At 45.8% G+C, this 18592-nt stretch overlaps 1 protein-coding gene across 1 annotated transcript; it reads right to left on the reverse strand.

The window, feature by feature from the left end:
* Nucleotides 1–119: 119 nt before the first annotated feature.
* Nucleotides 120–789, reverse strand: LOC123444810 (histone H3.2-like). Its single transcript, XM_045121658.1, has one exon. It carries the CDS (start codon nucleotides 717–719, stop codon nucleotides 309–311), a length of 411 nt encoding a protein of 136 aa, XP_044977593.1. The 5' UTR covers nucleotides 720–789; the 3' UTR covers nucleotides 120–308.
* Between the last annotated feature and the right edge of the window lie 17803 nt (nucleotides 790–18592).

Consider the following 18592-nt stretch of genomic DNA (forward strand, 5'->3'; position numbering starts at 1 on the left):
ACGACCATGTAGTTCAACTAGAAAACGAAACTGAAGAACAAGAAAGCAGTACACATCCCACCGAAAAGTGAATGCTGAAACGAGATTCAGAAAAAATGAACACTGAAATGAGATTCAGATGACGATAACTGCACTCTTCATTGATAATTCATCGCAGCAAGGAGCTACATATGGCAAGACCACGACGAGAGCAGACAGGAGAACGTTAAATTACACCACCAAGCTGTGAGACTGGAACACCACACCACACGGTACGACTCTCTGATAACGCACACGGCTACTGCTAGTTCCTGCGTCGCGAGCAGAGCCTAGGCCCTCTCCCCGCGGATGCGGCGGGCGAGCTGGATGTCCTTGGGCATGATGGTGACGCGCTTGGCGTGGATGGCGCAGAGGTTGGTGTCCTCGAAGAGCCCGACGAGGTACGACTCGGCGGCCTCCTGGAGCGCGGACACGGCGGAGCTCTGGAAGCGGAGGTCGGTCTTGAAGTCCTGCGCGATCTCCCGCACCAGGCGCTGGAACGGCAGCTTGCGGATCAGCAGCTCCGTGCTCTTCTGGTACTTGCGGATCTCCCGGAGCGCCACGGTGCCGGGGCGGAAGCGGTGGGGCTTCTTCACGCCGCCGGTGGCCGGGGCCGACTTGCGCGCCGCCTTGGTCGCCAGCTGCTTCCTCGGCGCCTTGCCGCCGGTCGACTTCCTCGCCGTCTGCTTGGTGCGCGCCATTGCTTCGGGGTGGGATGGAGGAGGAGAGGCTGGCTCGGTGGTTGTTTGCTAGGGGGATTTGGGAGTTGGGTGAGATGGGATGGAGAGGATGGGGGCGCTTATGTAGGGGAGGAGCCGGCGGGAGACTGGGAAATTTTGGGAGCTGTGGCGGGGTCGAGGGGAGGGAAGATGAGTTTGGACCGTTGGATTGATGGCGGATGGGCGGTTGGGATTGGTTCTTGGGGTGGAGCACGCGGATCGTGGGGGCGCGATCCGTGGCAAGGGGGTTGCCGGTTTCTGATTGGCTGGGGACTGACAGGGCGTGTGGTGTCACGCGGATCGTTGGCGAGGACTCCACAAATCTGAATTTCTGATTAGCTAGTCTGCCCGCGGGTCTGGTACGGTATAGCGTTTGCGGTGAATGACACGTGGTCCGAGCATTTTCTTCCTTCCGAGTTTACCATCCCTTCATGTTTGGACGACGCTACGCGTTGGTCAGTAGATTTTTTTTCGACGAATCATAAAATTCAACACGAAGAATGGTTAGATTTAATTGCAAGCTTCACAACAAAAATGATGTTGCGTTTGAAGTTTGTAACAGAATTTATGTTGTGGAACTTTAGCAAAATAGGTATTGATATAGATTTTTTTGAATAGAGCTAGTGTTGTAAAAAATAATATACTTCACCTTTATACAAATGTTATCGAAGAAAGTTTTGCAACATCACAAATGTTGCAAAAAAAAATGCAACCAGGAGGATGTTGGAGAAAAAGACCAACGACGTTCGCCACAAGCTCCCGTCAAACGGTATTGAGGCAGGAGCGGCCCCATCGCCGTCGACGAGCGTCGGACCATCGACGAGGTCGCCTCATGACATCCTCCTCTCCACGACGAGGTGGGTGCAGCGCGCACGGCTGACACACTTGGTGGAGGCGGGCAGCAAGTACCACTACGACGACCGCGCCTAACCACCGGTTGCAATGACACACCACGACGATGACCGGACCCAACCTCCGGTTGCAACGACGCACCACAGCGACAACCGCACCGGATCCTTGACTCATGACAAACCGGGACCACCCCGTTATGGTGATGCTGCCCCGCGATGAAATGGTAAAGAAGATGTGGAAGTGGTCAAAGATTTGCGTGAGATCCAGATCGTGCAACACACTAGTTGTTACGTTGGAAAAAATTGCAACAACGGCTCAGTTGCAAAACCAAGTTGCTTCTTGGGCCATTCGATCGAGATAAATCTCATGATCACGGAGACGACGGACGCGCACATTGTTATCAGCTGGCAGATGGCAATAAATCCCTTCATGTTTTGTGTTGATGTAAACTGGACTAATATAAAACACATCAGTTATGCGGAGCAAAATATTATCGTTAGATACTTTCTTTTAATTTGATTTCAACAGTCTGAAATGTATGGCGTATCACTTATATCTTGTTAGTTAAATTTGTAACCAATAATTAATCATGCAAGGACTAATAACGCTCCACCTAGGGAGTAATTTCAAAATGTCAAAACGGAATATCTTTCATATTGAATTTTACAGCAACTAAAAACATGCAAACCGGTATGTCTATGTTTGGATGTTGGAATTTGATTGGCCGAAATCAGTGTCTCGATTCAAATTCATGTGGAGATGGAATGAGCTTTGGAGAAATTGTTGAACTTAAATGGAACTACAACCCATTTCAATTCATGTTTGGTTGTCACATATACGGATAAACGTGAGATAATTTACCAAGATGCTACATAGAGCGAACACACTACTCGACTCTCGCCAGCAGCCACAAAGGCAGACATGCGATGCGATCTACACAAATACACGATTCCCCTTGACGGGGTCAAGACCCCAAGGGTGGCTAATCGAGCCGGATCAAGTGGAGAGATGAGCCAAATCCCGGGGGGGCAACAAGGGCGGAACCGACCTTGTCGTTACTTGCTCCTCAAGACAAGGAGGGTGACGGACATGATTGCATCTCCCATATAAAATCCTAACCTCCCGAGTTTATATAAGGGGAGGTAGAGGAATTCCTTGGGCATCTAATCACAGATAGGTAACTCGCGGTAGCAAACCCTAACCCCATTGTAATCCCTCGCACAAGGTATCCCATCTCCGTGAATAACAAAAGGAATCAGATGTAGGTATTGCTCTCGGAGGCCAAAACCTAGATAACTTGTGTGTGCGGGCTCCGTCTCGGTACTTCCGACCTCGTTGGGAACCCTACCAAGGGATCTGACTGTATTATGCACCATCAGTTGGCGCGCCATGCACATGCCACACTCGTCGGAGATCTGACCCGGTGCGGATATCCATATGGGACGGCAAATTCACGTTGGGCTAGACCTTGATGTTTGGCTCTTTTGAGCAGGTCATCGACGAGTCAGTGTGACTTTTTAAGGTTTCTCATCCATCCTATGTTGACTACATGCGCTTCGGGACGATCGAGTTCGTATTTAACAAATAGGGAGAGGCCGAGCGACCTTCCCTGACTCGTATCACATCGCGAGGAAATATGTGTGGATTGTCGCGTAGAAAGAGAGGATTGGGACTTCCTCGACCCACGCGATCTCGATGAAAATGATATTCACGGTGACGGATTTGTCAGGCCCAAGATGCGACCCTATCCTCAACTTGACACGAAGGCCTCGTCAGGGATAGAAACGCATCTCGTCGTGTCGCAAGAATGGATATCGTTACAAGTACATGTACTGAAAAGATGAGATTATATACAGAGTTGGCTTACACTCGCCACAAGCTACATCAGAGTCACATCAGTACATCACATAATCATCAAGAGTAAGAGCAGGGTCCGACTACGGACGAAAACAAACGAGAAATATAAGAACGACGTTCATCCTTGCTATCCCAGGCTGCCGGCCTCGAACGCATCCTAGATCGATGATGAAGAAGAAGAAGAAGCAACTCCAAATGAACAATCAACGTGCTCGCGTCAAGTAACCTTTACTTGTACCTGCAACTGGTGTTGTAGTAATCTGTGAGCCACACGGGACTCAGCAATCTCATTTCCAAAGGTATCAAGACTAGCAAAGCTTAATGGGTGAGGCATGGTTAAGTGGTGAGGTTGCAGCAGCGGCTAAGCATATATTTAGTGGCTAACTTACGAGTACAAGAAATAAGAGGGGGAAGATCTACGCATAACGGACGTGAACTACTGATGATCAAATGAATGATCCTGAACACATACCTACGTCAGACATAACCCCACCGTGTCCTCGATCGGAGAAAGAACTCACGAAAGAGACAGTCACGGTTATGCACACAGTTGGCATATTTTAATTACGTTAACTTCAAGTTATCTAGAACCAGTGTTAAACAAAGCTTCCACGTTGCCACATAACCGCGGGCACGACTTTCCGAAAAGATTTAACCCTGCAGGGGTGCTCCAACTAGTCCATCACAAATTACCACAAGCCGCATAGAAATCCTCAATCACGAAGCTCGCGATCTCGTCGGATTCCCTAGTGGAAAACCTCAACTCTGAGATTACCCAAAGCATCACCGGAATCCCGATGCACAAGATATCTCGTCAAAAGTAAAACTAATCCAGCAAGGCCGCCCGACGTGTCGACGATCCCGATAGGAGCCGCGTATCTCGTTCTCAGGACACGACGGATGGAACTAGCTACGGGTGCCAAACCTCGGGTTTCCCCGTGGTGGCCCCGCAGGCAGACCGTTTGGGACCAACACCATCAGCACTGGCCCCCCGTGTTTATGTAAAATTACTCCTCGGGTTCATGACGCCCTATGCATTTCAATATTAATAAAATTATTATGTTGGGCAAATGTAGAACCAATGTTGGGCCTTGCCAGACCAGCTTTAATCTAAAACGAATTATCAAGGGGGTCCCCATAACAACCTCGATCGTGTTAGGAGCGCTCGTTTATGGAACATAACACCGGTAGACGAAACTAAGGGGGCAAAGGTGGAACAAAACACCAGGCTAGAAAGGCCGAGCCTTCCACCTTTTACCAAGTATATAGGTGCATTAAATTAAATAGCATTAAATATGGTGATATGACAAGGAACCCATGTTGTCACATGGAAGCAACTGCACCTGCAACTAGCAATGCTAACACAGGGTTAAGCAAGCGGTAACACAGCCAATCAGTGGTTTGCTAGGTTGAACAGGTTGAGGGTAATCATGGCATTGTTGAGAGGCTGATATTTAACATGTGGTAGGCAACAAGACACAAACGATAGAAGCGATAAAACTAGCATGGCAATGATAGTAATGGTATCTGGGGAAATGATCATCTTGCCTGAGATCCCGCTTGGAAGAAGAATGCCTCCGTGAAGCGGACGAACCGACGTAGTCGAACGGGTCCTCACAATCCGACACGCTGCGGAACTCTATCGAGACGAAGCAAACCGGAAACACAAATCGACACACGGAATTCACCACACGATGCACAACACAAATGATGCATGAGCAGCTGAAAACATGCAAGTCACGACATGACAATGCACACAATCAAACAGTACACATTAAGTGAGGTTCAATATGCAACGAGTTGCACATTGACAAAACTCCACGTTAATTATTTAGTTCACTCCGGTTATTTACACGGCAATATTAATGTTGTCAAACATGCAAGAGGTGAAGCGTAATTAAACTACTTATCTAGGCATTTTAAATGAGATCAGAAATGACATATAGCACCTCCGAGATGACCTCACATGTTAATTTACGATTCTGTCCAGATCTGAACTAATGCATTTAATTGGTTGTTAAACAACAAAACAAATAGGTTCACGTGATTCTACGCGTCATGGCGAGCAATCTACACATAGAGATCATCTCCAACGGAGCTACGGATCAATAGTTACAAGCACCGCAAGATATGATGGCATGAATGCAATAGGTGTGCAACGATGGCTACGAGCACTTCAAAACACACAAACAGAAAGAGAAAATGAAACTACACGAGATTCTAAGCAAGTTTCATGTAGGACACGATCAAATCGGAGCTACGGTTCAAAAACTACGAGCAAAACAAGAGCTGACTACAATCTGCCAAAATCAGCCACATAGCATTTACTACGCCCCACAACTACGGCTACACAACTCCGGTATGCACAAGCAAGGCATGGCACGGAAAAGGGCAAGAAGCACTACTACGAACAACTAACAACAACTAGCATGGCAGCAAGGAACACTAGGGAAAGAAGTCACAAAATGGCTTCCCACACACTATTTCACACTTAGTGAAAATTACACTCATGAAAGTGCAGTTTTCGATGTGAAGCAATATTGACAGCAGCAAAACATATAGCTACAGGACTCCAAATGGCATGAAAGTTTACAGCATGCTAGAGAAACACAAGGGGTACAACTAACTCCATTGGACCAACCTCAAAAGAGCTACATATCACAAGATGCAAGCAAGACAAGACAACAACAAAATATAACAGATTCCAGACTTAGAAATATTTCAGCTCCTCCAAATCAACACTATTTCTAGCAACTTGAAGGCAAGCAAACAACACCTAAACATGCATTTCTATTGCAACCAAAAATACGAGGGGCTAAACAAAACATCCAAGATCAACTCTCTAGTTGACAACTCCGTCAAACGAAGAACGGATTAAATCCTATGAATTAAACAAAAGGGCAACTTAGCAAAATATCTCGTGAACTAACTTTCTGTAATGCTAAAACTAATTGCACAGAAAAATCCATGGGATTTTTCTACCCCGGAAACATATAAAATATGTGGGGTTGCACAACAAAATATAGCCACACATAAATGCGAGACAAATAACCTATACACGGGAAAAATAAACTACCGGCAAACCATACATGCAAAAATACCTATGACCGCTCTAAAATACCTGGAATAATGGTCCTTAAAACATAGGCATTTTACCTAAGGCACTCGAGCAATCCGGACCGCAAGAAAAATAAATACGGGACGTTCCCCTATTGGGACAGCATGCTAAACTAGGCGTTTGGCACGTAAAACTAAGTCAACTAAATATGCAAGTTGTGGAAACAGATTCTACGCGAAATTCTACGCTAAAACCATGTAAAGATCACCTCGATCCGACTTACGGATTAAAAGATACGGACGTTTTAAATATCTATTAATTCCTGAAATTATTTAATCACAGAAATATCCTAAATGCAAACGGGCCAAATCTGGAGGCGCAATTTAGCTAAACAGTGCATGGGCGAAAATTAGAGGGCTCGGGGGGCTGCTCACCTTAGCAGGCCTCGGCCTGGTCGGTGGAGGGCTCTGGCCTGGTCGGTGCGCTGCTGGGCCGAGGGAGGCCTCGAGTGGAGCCAGGCCGAGGGGGCGAGCTGGGCCAGGCCTTGGCGCTCGGGCCCAAGCGGGGCGATGCGGTCAACGGGGGGGGGGGGGGGGGGGGGAGGCCGAGCGCTGGCCTCGCCTCTGTCCCGAACTTGACAGGAGGCAGCAACGAGGCGGCGCTCCGGCGAGCGAGGCTGGCGGCGGCTCGCAGGGCGGCGCAACGAGGCACGGCGCGGGCCCCCAGGTGGCGGCCGATATGGGTGGCAGATCTGCGCAGGTCAGGGACGACGGCTCCAGTTCATGCAGGATCCGGCGGCAACCCCTTCGAGTGGACGCAACTCCGGTGGACAGCGCGCAGCGGCGAACTCCGGCGAAGGGTCGACGGGAACGCCAGCGGCTTGGATCTCATCTGCTAGAGGCACCGGCGGCCGGCTCGGGGCGGAGCGCTGGCGCGCGGGTCCAACGAGGCAACGAGCTCGGGGGCGGCTGCTCTGCGTGGGAGGAGCAGGGAGCCGGCTGGTTCGGGCCGGCGGGCCCTAGCGGCGGCTGGGGGAGGATTAGAGAGAGTCAGTGGCGGCTAGGGTTTGAGGGGTGGCGCGGATTTCGAGGAGGAGAGAGGAGTGGTTGCCTATTTATAGACGTAGGGGCTAGAATTATCCGAATCCGGTCCCGTTTTCGCCCACGCGATCATAAACGAACGAACTCGAACGTGGGGTCGGCTAAATGACCGCATAGAGTACGCTAGTCAGGGAAGAGAGGGAAACGGTGCGGCGCGGCAACAAATTTTAAACACCGACAAACGTCCGACGGTAGACCGAATACGGTGCCGCTACGGTCGACCGTTCGGGTACCAGACGGACTCCGATCGCGACGAAATTCGACAGGCGGCCTAGCTATAATAAAATAACACCGCACGTCAAATCTCAACCTGATCAGAGAAAGTTTAACGCACACTTTTAAAATAGGGTTTCGATGGTGCCGCGGGCGCGTGCGTGTGCGGTCATGCTCGGAATGAACAACGACGAACGCGAAGAGAAGCGGCAACTAATAAGTTTTTGAAACTGGCGGCAACGAAGATGCCGATGCAATGCAGATGATGCATGATGCGATGATGACATGACAAATAAAATAAGCCACACGACGAAAACGGAATAGAAGGGGAATCTTCTAGAACGTCGGCATCAGGCTCTCACAACTCTCCTACACTAGAAGAGGATCTTGCCCCGAGATCCCAGAATGAAAGGGGGAGAGGATGAGAAAGAACGAGTGGTAAAAACTTAGTCGCTTCTTTGACAAAGGAGTGACACCAACGATCCTTGAAGCTCGCAAAGAGATCAGGAATGATATGAGAAGGAAGCAAGAATTCACGGAAAATTTCGGCAGCACTTCGTAGGAAAATGGGACAAAAAATTCGATAAGATGGAAGAAATAGGCAATAAACATAAGAAACAACTAAATAGAGCAAGGAAACACCATGATCTTGATTGAACAACAAGATTGATCCAAAAGAGCAATAGCACAAAGCCTCCGGAACAAGAGAATATGAACTAGCTCAAGCGGAAGAAGAGAATGAAGAAAAGAATAACAACTACCATCACAATAGAATAGAAGAGCCTCCGGTCATAGAATTGACGTAGTGGTTAGAAAACCAACAACGAAAAGAACAAGATGGTAGTGGGCTTATGAAAATCATCTCAACAAATATGAGGTGACAAACAACCACTAAAAGAAACAAGGATAGATTGGGAGAAACAAGATATGAACAATCTTACACCAAGAGGATGCATTGAGAACTTGGATTAATGACAAGCACCATGATAGCAACAATCCATAGGAAAAGCTTTAGGTGACATCCAACCAAGATAGCTCAAAGAAGAAATCACGGGTTGAAAATATCTCATGACCATATGATTGGTGGATTTAATTATCTCATTCTTGAAAGGAAATCTCTTCGAGGCTCCTACACTAACAAGAATGCTACAATACCACCTCAAAGGATAAAGGAAGAACAATTGCACATATAAATGCAAGAGAAAGGATACTTGAGGTTCTGCAACAAGAATCTTGAAGAACACTTTGAGAATGAATTGATATGATGATGAACCACCAAGAAAGACCTCAGTATACAAATGAATGATGCAACGATATGAAGGTAGACAAGAATAGGATTATGACCTTGCCAGGATTTAAATGAAGCTTCACAAAGAGATTCTTGAGAAAACTTGGAACTCCGGAAAATAAAAGATAATAACAGTTGAGAAAAAGGAATTGATATCATGAGCCACTCCGGAAGAAGAGTTGAAATCTCTTGGAAGAAGGAAGAAGAAGAATAAGAATTATGTTATGCTTATCCTTCATCAAGTTTAATTGATGACAAGCAACGGATTTAGCATACAACTTATTCCTCTTGAAAGAATCTTGAAGAGATAGAGAGATAAATAAAGTACATAATAGAAGAAATGTTGCAAGAAACACCGGTAAGAATTCACAATTGAATGGGAACACCACGAATTAATGGAGAAACATGCGAATGAAGAGCTCATGAACCACCTGAGATAAAAACTTAAACAAGACACCGGATAATCGAGAGACGAACGAAGAGACAAGAATTGATAAGAATTGAGGATGAAAGCTGAAAGCTGAGAACGAAGAATCTTCTAAAATGATGGCCTTCGGGGGATCGAGAAATAGAAACAACTCAGAGAAGCACCGGATAGCACGAAAGGGATTACTCATGATTGGAACAAATAAGATAATGCCACAAAGCTTAAATGATGAATATCCAAGAGTATGGACCAAGACTGAGAGAAACACTCCTTCGAATTTGCAAGCTGAGAAAGATGACGAAAAACAGCACCAAGGATAACTGAGACACTTCGGAATAAAGAAGAATGCAAGATTGAGCCAAATATGAGAGTTAATTCAAATAGATCTTGAAGAATGAATATGACTGATGAAATTCATACTTACGTCATAGTTGAAAGAATTAGAGATCTCCGGGAAAGATTAAAAAAAGCCAGGAAAGATCCTGGGAAAAACATGTGGGTTATGGGCCTGCTCAAAGAAACCACCGATGAAAAGATTTCTTAAAACGATAGATATTGCACCAGTATGAAGAGAACTAGATGAGGTTAGCACCCCGAAATAATTAAAGAATTGAGAACAAGAATTCTAAGATAACTTCAACGCTCCGGATAGAATAGAGAGAAATAACAACAAGAAAATAGACTGATAAAAATTTCCAACATAGGAAATAATTACAAGGATGAAAAGGATATGATGAACACGGACAACTGAATAAAATTCACCGGTAAAGATGACAAGAATGAACAAATATGACACGAAGCTCGTGAGAATCTTCACGATGAATCACCGGGTAAGAGAGAAAAGAACAGACAGCGGAAGCACAATGAAAAGAAAACTCTTGGATGAAAATTGAATGACTGAAGAAAAGGGTGGGAGGGTGGGGAAAAACAAAGACAACTTGAGACAGATGAGATGAACTCTGAAAAGAAAAGAGAGAATGATCTGCAACAACTGGAGAAGATTGGATTCAGTTGCAGAGAAGCACACCGGTAAAATGGAATTGATATGGCGACTCCGGTTGACAAGAATTAACAAGAGAATTGATTTGAGCAAAAGAATTAGCATACCCATAAAAATATGAGTACACCTCTTAGAAAAGATCTGAAATCACCACTTGACATCGAAGCAACACGAATTACCACATTCCAACAAAACAAAGGGTGAGGCTTATGAAACGAGCCAGAACAAACTCATGAGGAAGATTTCGTCCGATATTTTCGTGGACAGGATCGCACGGGCTCGATTTTACAGTAGCCATTAAGTGCAAGGTAGTGCACCCGACATACGAAGCGTCCCCGAGTCGTAGCAAGCTACAAGGACTCTTTAAGACACAACGTGTACCGCTGTAAGTCGTTCGTGAACAAACGAATCCACTAGATGTCGAACCCCAACCTGACATCATGCATTTGTTGGAAGATTGTCCTATAAGCAACTACTTGAATTCCCACCTATGAATTCCCGAAATATCTGGTCATGCAATCTGGTACACGGATACAAGGAGTATTTCACACAACTCCTATACTAACCCGTCACTTGTATCACATCCGTCAACACACGACCAGAATCTCGGACCTTCATCTACGACAGACCCTCGTGATCACAATGATACAAAGTATGGCAGTACTACCGAACAATCTGTACCAGTACTAGGGACATCGGGGTTATCTCGCCACTACTAGTATTGAAGCAATTACGAACATCCTTCGTTCTGAGATACTAAGAAATCTGAATGATAACGATGTGCTCAAGAATCCCCTGGAGCTCAACTCCCCGGAAGAAAATCAAGTCAGACAGGAGGCACCAAGACAGAACTCCGTCACATCGGCATCATATAGATTCCAAAAATATCCGCGTGATCCTAAAAAAAAATTGAGTGAGAAGAGGAGTAGAATTAAATTATTACGTCAAGATTCCTCACTAGAGCATAGAAGAGGAGAAAAAAGAATCCTACTCTCCGATATATAACTAGACTCAAAGTAGTTTTCACTAGACTCGACTCGGCCAAGTTCGATCAATTAAGGGGGCTCCTAGGTCGGTACTGCTCTGATACCAACTTGTCAGGCCCAAGATGCGACCCTATCCTCAACTTGACACGAAGGCCTCGTCAGGGATAGAAGCGCATCTCGTCGTGTCGCAAGAATGGATATCGTTACAAGTACATGTATTGAAAAGATGAGATTATATACAGAGTTGGCTTACACTCGCCACAAGCTACATCAGAGTCACATAAGTACATCACATAATCATCAAGAGTAAGAGCAGGGTCCGACTACGGACGAAAACAAACGAGAAAAATAAGAACGACGTCCATCCTTGCTATCCCAGGCTGCCGGCCTGGAACCCATCCTAGATCGATGAAGAAGAAGAAGAAGAAGCAACTCCAAATGAACAATCAACGCGCTCGCGTCAAGTAACCTTTACCTGTACCTGCAACTGGTGTTGTAGTAATTTGTGAGCCACAGGGGACTCGGCAATCTCATTTCCAAAGGTATCAAGACTAGCAAAGCTTAATGGGTGAGGCATGGTTAAGTGGTGAGGTTGCAGCAGCGGCTAAGCATATATTTAGTGGCTAACTTACGAGTACAAGAAATAACAGGGGGAAGATCTATGCATAACGGACGTGAACTACTGATGATCAAATGAATGATCCTGAACACATACCTACGTCAGACATAACCCCACCGTGTCCTCGATCGGAGAAAGAACTCACGAAAGAGACAGTCACGGTTACGCACACAGTTGGCATATTTTAATTACGTTAACTTCAAGTTATCTAGAACCAGTGTTAAACAAAGCTTCCACGTTGCCACATAACCGCAGGCACGGCTTTCCGAAAAGATTTAACCCTGCAGGGGTGCTCCAACTAGTCCATCACAAATTACCACAAGCCGCATAGAAATCCTCAATCACGAAGCTCGCGATCTCGTCGGATTCCCTAGTGGAAAACCTCAACTCTGAGATTACCCGAAGCATCACCGGAATCCCGATGCACAAGATATCTCGTCAAAAGTAAAACTAATCCAGCAAGGCCGCCCGACGTGTCGACGATCCCGATAGGAGCCGCGTATCTCGTTGTCAGGACACGACGGATGGAACTAGCTACGGGTGCCAAATCTCGGGTTTCCCCGTGGTGGCCCCGCAGGCAGACCGTTTGGGACCAACACCATCAGCACTGGCCCCCCGTGTTTATGTAAAATTACTCCTCGGGTTCATGACGCCCTATGCATTTCAATATTAATAAAATTATTATGTTGGGCAAATGTAGAACCAATGTTGGGCCTTGCCAGACCAGCTTTAATCTAAAACGAATTATCAAGGGGGTCCCCATAACAACCCCGATCGTGTTAGGAGCGCTCGTTTATGGAACATAACACCGGTAGCCGAAACTAAGGGGGCAAAGGTGGAACAAAACACCCGGCTAGAAAGGCCGAGCCTTCCACCTTTTACCAAGTATATAGGTGCATTAAATTAAATAACATTAAATATGGTGATATGACAAGGAACCCATGTTGTCACATGGAAGCAACTGCACCTGCAACTAGCAACGCTAACACAGGGTTAAGCAAGCGGTAACATAGCCAATCAATGGTTTGCTAGGTTGAACAGGTTGAGGGTAATCATGGCATTGTTGAGAGGCTGATATTTAACATGTGGTAGGCAACGAGACACAAACGATAGAAGCGATAAAACTAGCATGGCAATGATAGTAATGGTATCTGGGGAAATGATCATCTTGCCTGAGATCCCGCTTGGAAGAAGAATGCCGCCGTGAAGCAGACGAACCGACGTAGTCGAACGGGTCCTCACAATCCGACACGCTGCGGAACTCTATGAAGACGAAGCAAACCGGAAACACAAATCGACACACGGAATTCACCACACGATGCACAACACAAATGATGCATGAGCAGCTGAAAACATGCAAGTCACGGCATGACAATCCACACAATCAAACACTACACATTAAGTGAGGTTCAATATGCAACGAGTTGCAAATTGACGAAACTCCACGTTAATTATTTAGTTCACTCCGGTTATTTACACGGCAATATTAATGTTGTCAAACATGCAAGAGGTGAAGCGTAATTAAACTACTTATCTAGGCATTTTAAATGAGATCAAAAATGACATATAGCACCTCCGAGATGACCTCACATGTTAATTTACGATTCTGTCCAGATCTGAACTAATGCATTTAATTGGTTGTTAAACAGCAAAACAAATAGGATCACGTGATTCTACGCGTCATGGCGAGCAATCTACACATAGAGATCATCTCCAACGGAGCTACGGATCAAAAGTTACAAGCACCGCAAGATATGATGGCATGAATGCAATAGGTGTGCAACGATGGCTACGAGCACTTCAAAACACACAAACAGAAAGAGAAAATGAAACTACACGAGATTCTAAGCAAGTTTCATGTAGGACACGATCAAATCGGAGCTACGGTTCAAAAACTACGAGCAAAACAAGAACTGACTACAATCTGCCAAAATCAGTCACATAGCATTTACTACGCCCCACAACTACGGCTACACAACTCCGATATGCACAAGCAAGGCATGGCACGGAAAAGGGCAAGAAGCACTACTATGAACAACTAACAACAACTAGCATGGCAGCAAGGAACACTAGGGAAAGAAGTCACAAAATGGCTTCCCACACACTATTTCACACTTAGTGAAAATTACACTCATGAAAGTGCAGTTTTTGATGTGAAGCAATATTGACAGCAGCAAAACCTATAGCTACAGGACTCCAAATGGCATGAAAGTTTACAGCATGCTAGAGAAACACAAGGGGTACAACTAACTCCATTGGACCAACCTCAAAAGAGCTACATATCACAAGATGCAAGCAAGACAAGACAGCAACAAAATATAACAGATTCCAGACTTAGAAATATTTCAGCTCCTCCAAATCAACACTATTTCTAGCAACTTGAAGGCAAGCAAACAACACCTAAACATGCATTTCTATTGCAACCAAAAATACCAGGGGCTAAACAAAACATCCAAGATCAACTCTCTAGTTGACAACTTCGTCAAACGAAGAACGGATTAAATCCTATGAATTAAACAAAAGGGCAACTTAGCAAAATATCTCGCGAACTAACTTGCTGTAATGCTAAAACTAATTGCACAGAACTACCCCGGAAACATATAAAATATGTGGGGTTGCACAACAAAATATAGCGACACATAAAAGCGAGACAAATAACCTATACACGGGAAAAATAAACTACCGGCAAACCATACATGCAAAAATACCTATGACCGCTCTAAAATACCTGGAATAATGGTCCTTAAAACATAGGCATTTTACCTAAGGCACTCGAGCAATCCGGACCGCAAGAAAAATAAATACGGGACGTTCCCCTATTGGGACAGCATGCTAAACTAGGCGTTTGGCACGTAAAACTAAGTCAACTAAATATGCAAGTTGTGGAAACAGATTCTACGCGAAATTCTACGCTAAAACCATATAAAGATCACCTCGATCCGACTTACGGATTAAAAGATATGGACGTTTTAGATATCTATTAATTCCTGAAATTATTTAATCACAGAAATATCCTAAATGCAAACGGGCCGAATCTGGAGGATCAATTTAGCTAAACAGTGCATGGACGAAAATTAGAGGGCTCGGGGGGCTGCTCGCCTTAGCAGGCCTCGGCCTGGTCGGTGGAGGGCTCTGGCCTGGTCGGTGCGCTGCTGGGCCGAGGGAGGCCGAGGGTGGAGCCAGGCCGAGGGGGCGAGCTGGGCCAGGCCTTGGCGCTCGGGCCCAAGCGGGGCGATGCGGTCAACGGGGGGGGGGGGGGGGGGGAGGCCGAGCGCTGGCCTCGCCTCTGTCCCGAACTTGACAGGAGGCAGCAACGAGGCGGCGCTCCGGCGAGCGAGGCTGGCGGCGGCTCGCAGGGCGGCGCAACGAGGCACGGCGCGGGGCCCCAGGTGGCGGCCGATATGGGTGGCAGATCTGCGCAGGTCAGGGACGGCGGCTCCGGTGCATGCAGGATCCGGCGGCAACCCCTTCGAGTGGACGCAGCTCCGGTGGACAGCGCGCAGCGGCGAACTCCCGCGAAGGGTCGACGGGAACGCCAGCGGCTTGGATCTCATCTGCTAGAGGCACCGGCGGCCGGCTCGGGGCGGAGCGCAGGCGCGCGGGTCCGACGAGGCAACGAGCTTGGGGGCGGCTGCTCTGCGTGGGAGGAGCAGGGAGCCGGCTGGTTCGGGCCGAGCGGGCCTGCTTCGGGCCGGCGGGCCCTAGCGGCGGCTGGGGGAGGAGGAGAGAGAGTCAGTGGCGGCTAGGGTTTGAGGGGTGGCGCGGATTTCGAGGAGGAGAGAGGAGTGGTTGCCTATTTATAGACGTAGGGGCTAGAATTATCCGAATCCGGTCTCGTTTTCGCCCACGCGATCATAAACGAACGAACTCGAACGTGGGGTCGGCTAAATGACCGCATAGAGTACGCTAGTCGGGGAAGAGAGAGAAACGGTGCGGCGCGGCAACGAATTTTAAACACCGACAAACGTCCGACGGTAGACCGAATACGATGCCGCTACGGTCGACCGTTCGGGTACCAGACGGACTCCGATCGCGACGAAATTCGACAGGTGGCCTAGCTATAATAAAATAACACCGCACGTCAAATCTCAACCTGATCAGAGAACGTTTAACGCACACTTTTAAAACAGGGTTTCGGCGGTGCCGCGGGCGCGTGCGTGTGCGGTCAGGCTCGGAACGAACAACGACGAACGCGAAGAGAAGCGGCAACTAATAACGGATGCAAGTTTTTGAAAACTGGCAGCAACGGAGACGCCGATGCAATGCAGATGATGCGCATGATGCGATGATGACACGACAAATAAAATAAGCCACACGACGAAAACGGAATAGAAGGGGAATCTTCTGGAACGTCGGCATCGGGCTGTCACAACTCTCCTACACTACAAGAGAATCTCGCCCCGAGATCCCATAATGAAAGGGGGAGAGGATGAGAAAGAACGAGTGGTAAAAACTTAGTCGCTTCTTTGACAAATGAGTGACACCAATGATCCTTGAAGGTCGCAAAGAGTTGAGGAATGATATGAGAAGGAAGCAAGAATTCACGAAAAATTTCGGCAGCACTTCGGTAGGAAAATGGGACAAAAAATTCGATAAGATGGAAGAAATAGGCAATAAACATAAGAAACAGCTAAATAGAGCAAGGAAACACCATGATCTTGATTGAACAACAAGATTGATCCAAAAGAGCAATAGCACAAAGCCTCCGGAACAAGAGAATATGAACTAGCTCAAGTGGAAGAAGAGAATGAAGAAAAGAATGACAACTACCATCACAATAGAATAGAAGAGCCTCCGGTCATAGAATTGACGTAGTGGTTAGAAAACCAACAACGAAAAGAACAAGATGGTAGTGGGCTTATGAAAATCATCTCAACAAATATGAGGTGACAAACAACCACTAAAAGAAACAAGGATAGATTGGGAGAAACAAGATATGAACAATCTTACACCAAGAGGATGCATTGAGAACTTGGATTAATGACAAGCACCATGATAGCAACAATCCACAGGAAAAGCTTTAGGTGACATCCAAACCAAGATAGCTCAAAGAAGAAATCACGGGTTGAAAATATCTCATGACCATATGATTGGTGGATTTAATTATCTCATTCTTGAAAGGAAATCTCTTCGAGGCTCCTACACTAACAAGAATGCTACAATACCACCTCAAAGGATAAAGGAAGAACAATTGCACATATAAATGCAAGAGAAAGGATACTTGAGGTTCTGCAACAAGAATCTTGAAAAACACTTTGAGAATGAATTGATATGATGATGAACCACCAAGAAAGACCTCCGTATACAAATGAACGATGCAACGATATGAACGTAGACAAGAATAAGATTATGACCTTGCCAGGATTTAAATGAAGCTTCACAAAGAGATTCTTGAGAAAACTTGGAACTCCGGAAAATAAAAGATAATAACAGTTGAGAAAAAGGAATTGATATCATGAGCCACTCCGGAAGAAGAGTTGAAATCTCTTGGAAGAAGGAAGAAGAAGAATAATAATTATGTTATGCTTATCCTTCATCAAGTTTAATTGATGACAAGCAACGGATTTAGCATACAACTTATTCCTCTTGAAAGAATCTTGAAGAGATAGAGAGATAAATAAAGTACATAATAGAATAAATGTTGCAAGAAACACCGGTAAGAATTCACAATTGAATGGGAACACCACGAATTAATGGAGAAACATGCGAATGAAGAGCTCATGAACCACCTGAGATAAAAACTTAAACAAGACACCGGATAATCGAGAGACGAACGAAGAGACAAGAATTGATAAGAATTGAGGATGAAAGCTGAAAGCTGAGAACGAAGAATCTTCTAAAATGATGGCCTTCGGAGGATCGAGAAATAAAAACAACTCAGAGAAGCACCGGATAGCACGAAAGGGATTACTCATGATTGGAACAAATAAGATAATGCCACAAAGCTTAAATGATGAATCTCCAAGAGTATGGACCAAGACTGAGAGAAACACTCCTTCGAATTTGCAAGCTGAGAAAGATGACGAAAAATAGCACCAAGGATAACTGAGACACTCCGGAATAAAGAAGAATGCAAGATTGAGCCAAATATGAGAGTTAATTCAAATAGATCTTGAAGAATGAATATGATTGATGAAATTCATACTTACGTCATAGTTGAAAGAATTAGAGATCTCCGGGAAAGATTAAAAAAAAAGCCAGGAAAGATCCTGGGAAAAACCTGTGGGTTATGGGCCCGCTCAAAGAAACCACCGATGAAAAGATTTCTTAGAACGATAGATATTGCACCGGTATGAAGAGAACTAGATGAGGTTAGCACCCCGAAATAATTAAAGAATTGAGAACAAGAATTCTGAGATAACTTCAATGCTCCGGATAGAATAGAGAGAAATAACAACAAGAAAATAGACTGATAAAAATTTCCAACATAGGAAATAATTACAAGGATGAAAATG

The sequence above is a fragment of the Hordeum vulgare genome, chromosome 3H (assembly GCF_904849725.1).
Source record: "Hordeum vulgare subsp. vulgare chromosome 3H, MorexV3_pseudomolecules_assembly, whole genome shotgun sequence".
Taxonomy (NCBI): Eukaryota; Viridiplantae; Streptophyta; class Magnoliopsida; order Poales; family Poaceae; genus Hordeum; species Hordeum vulgare.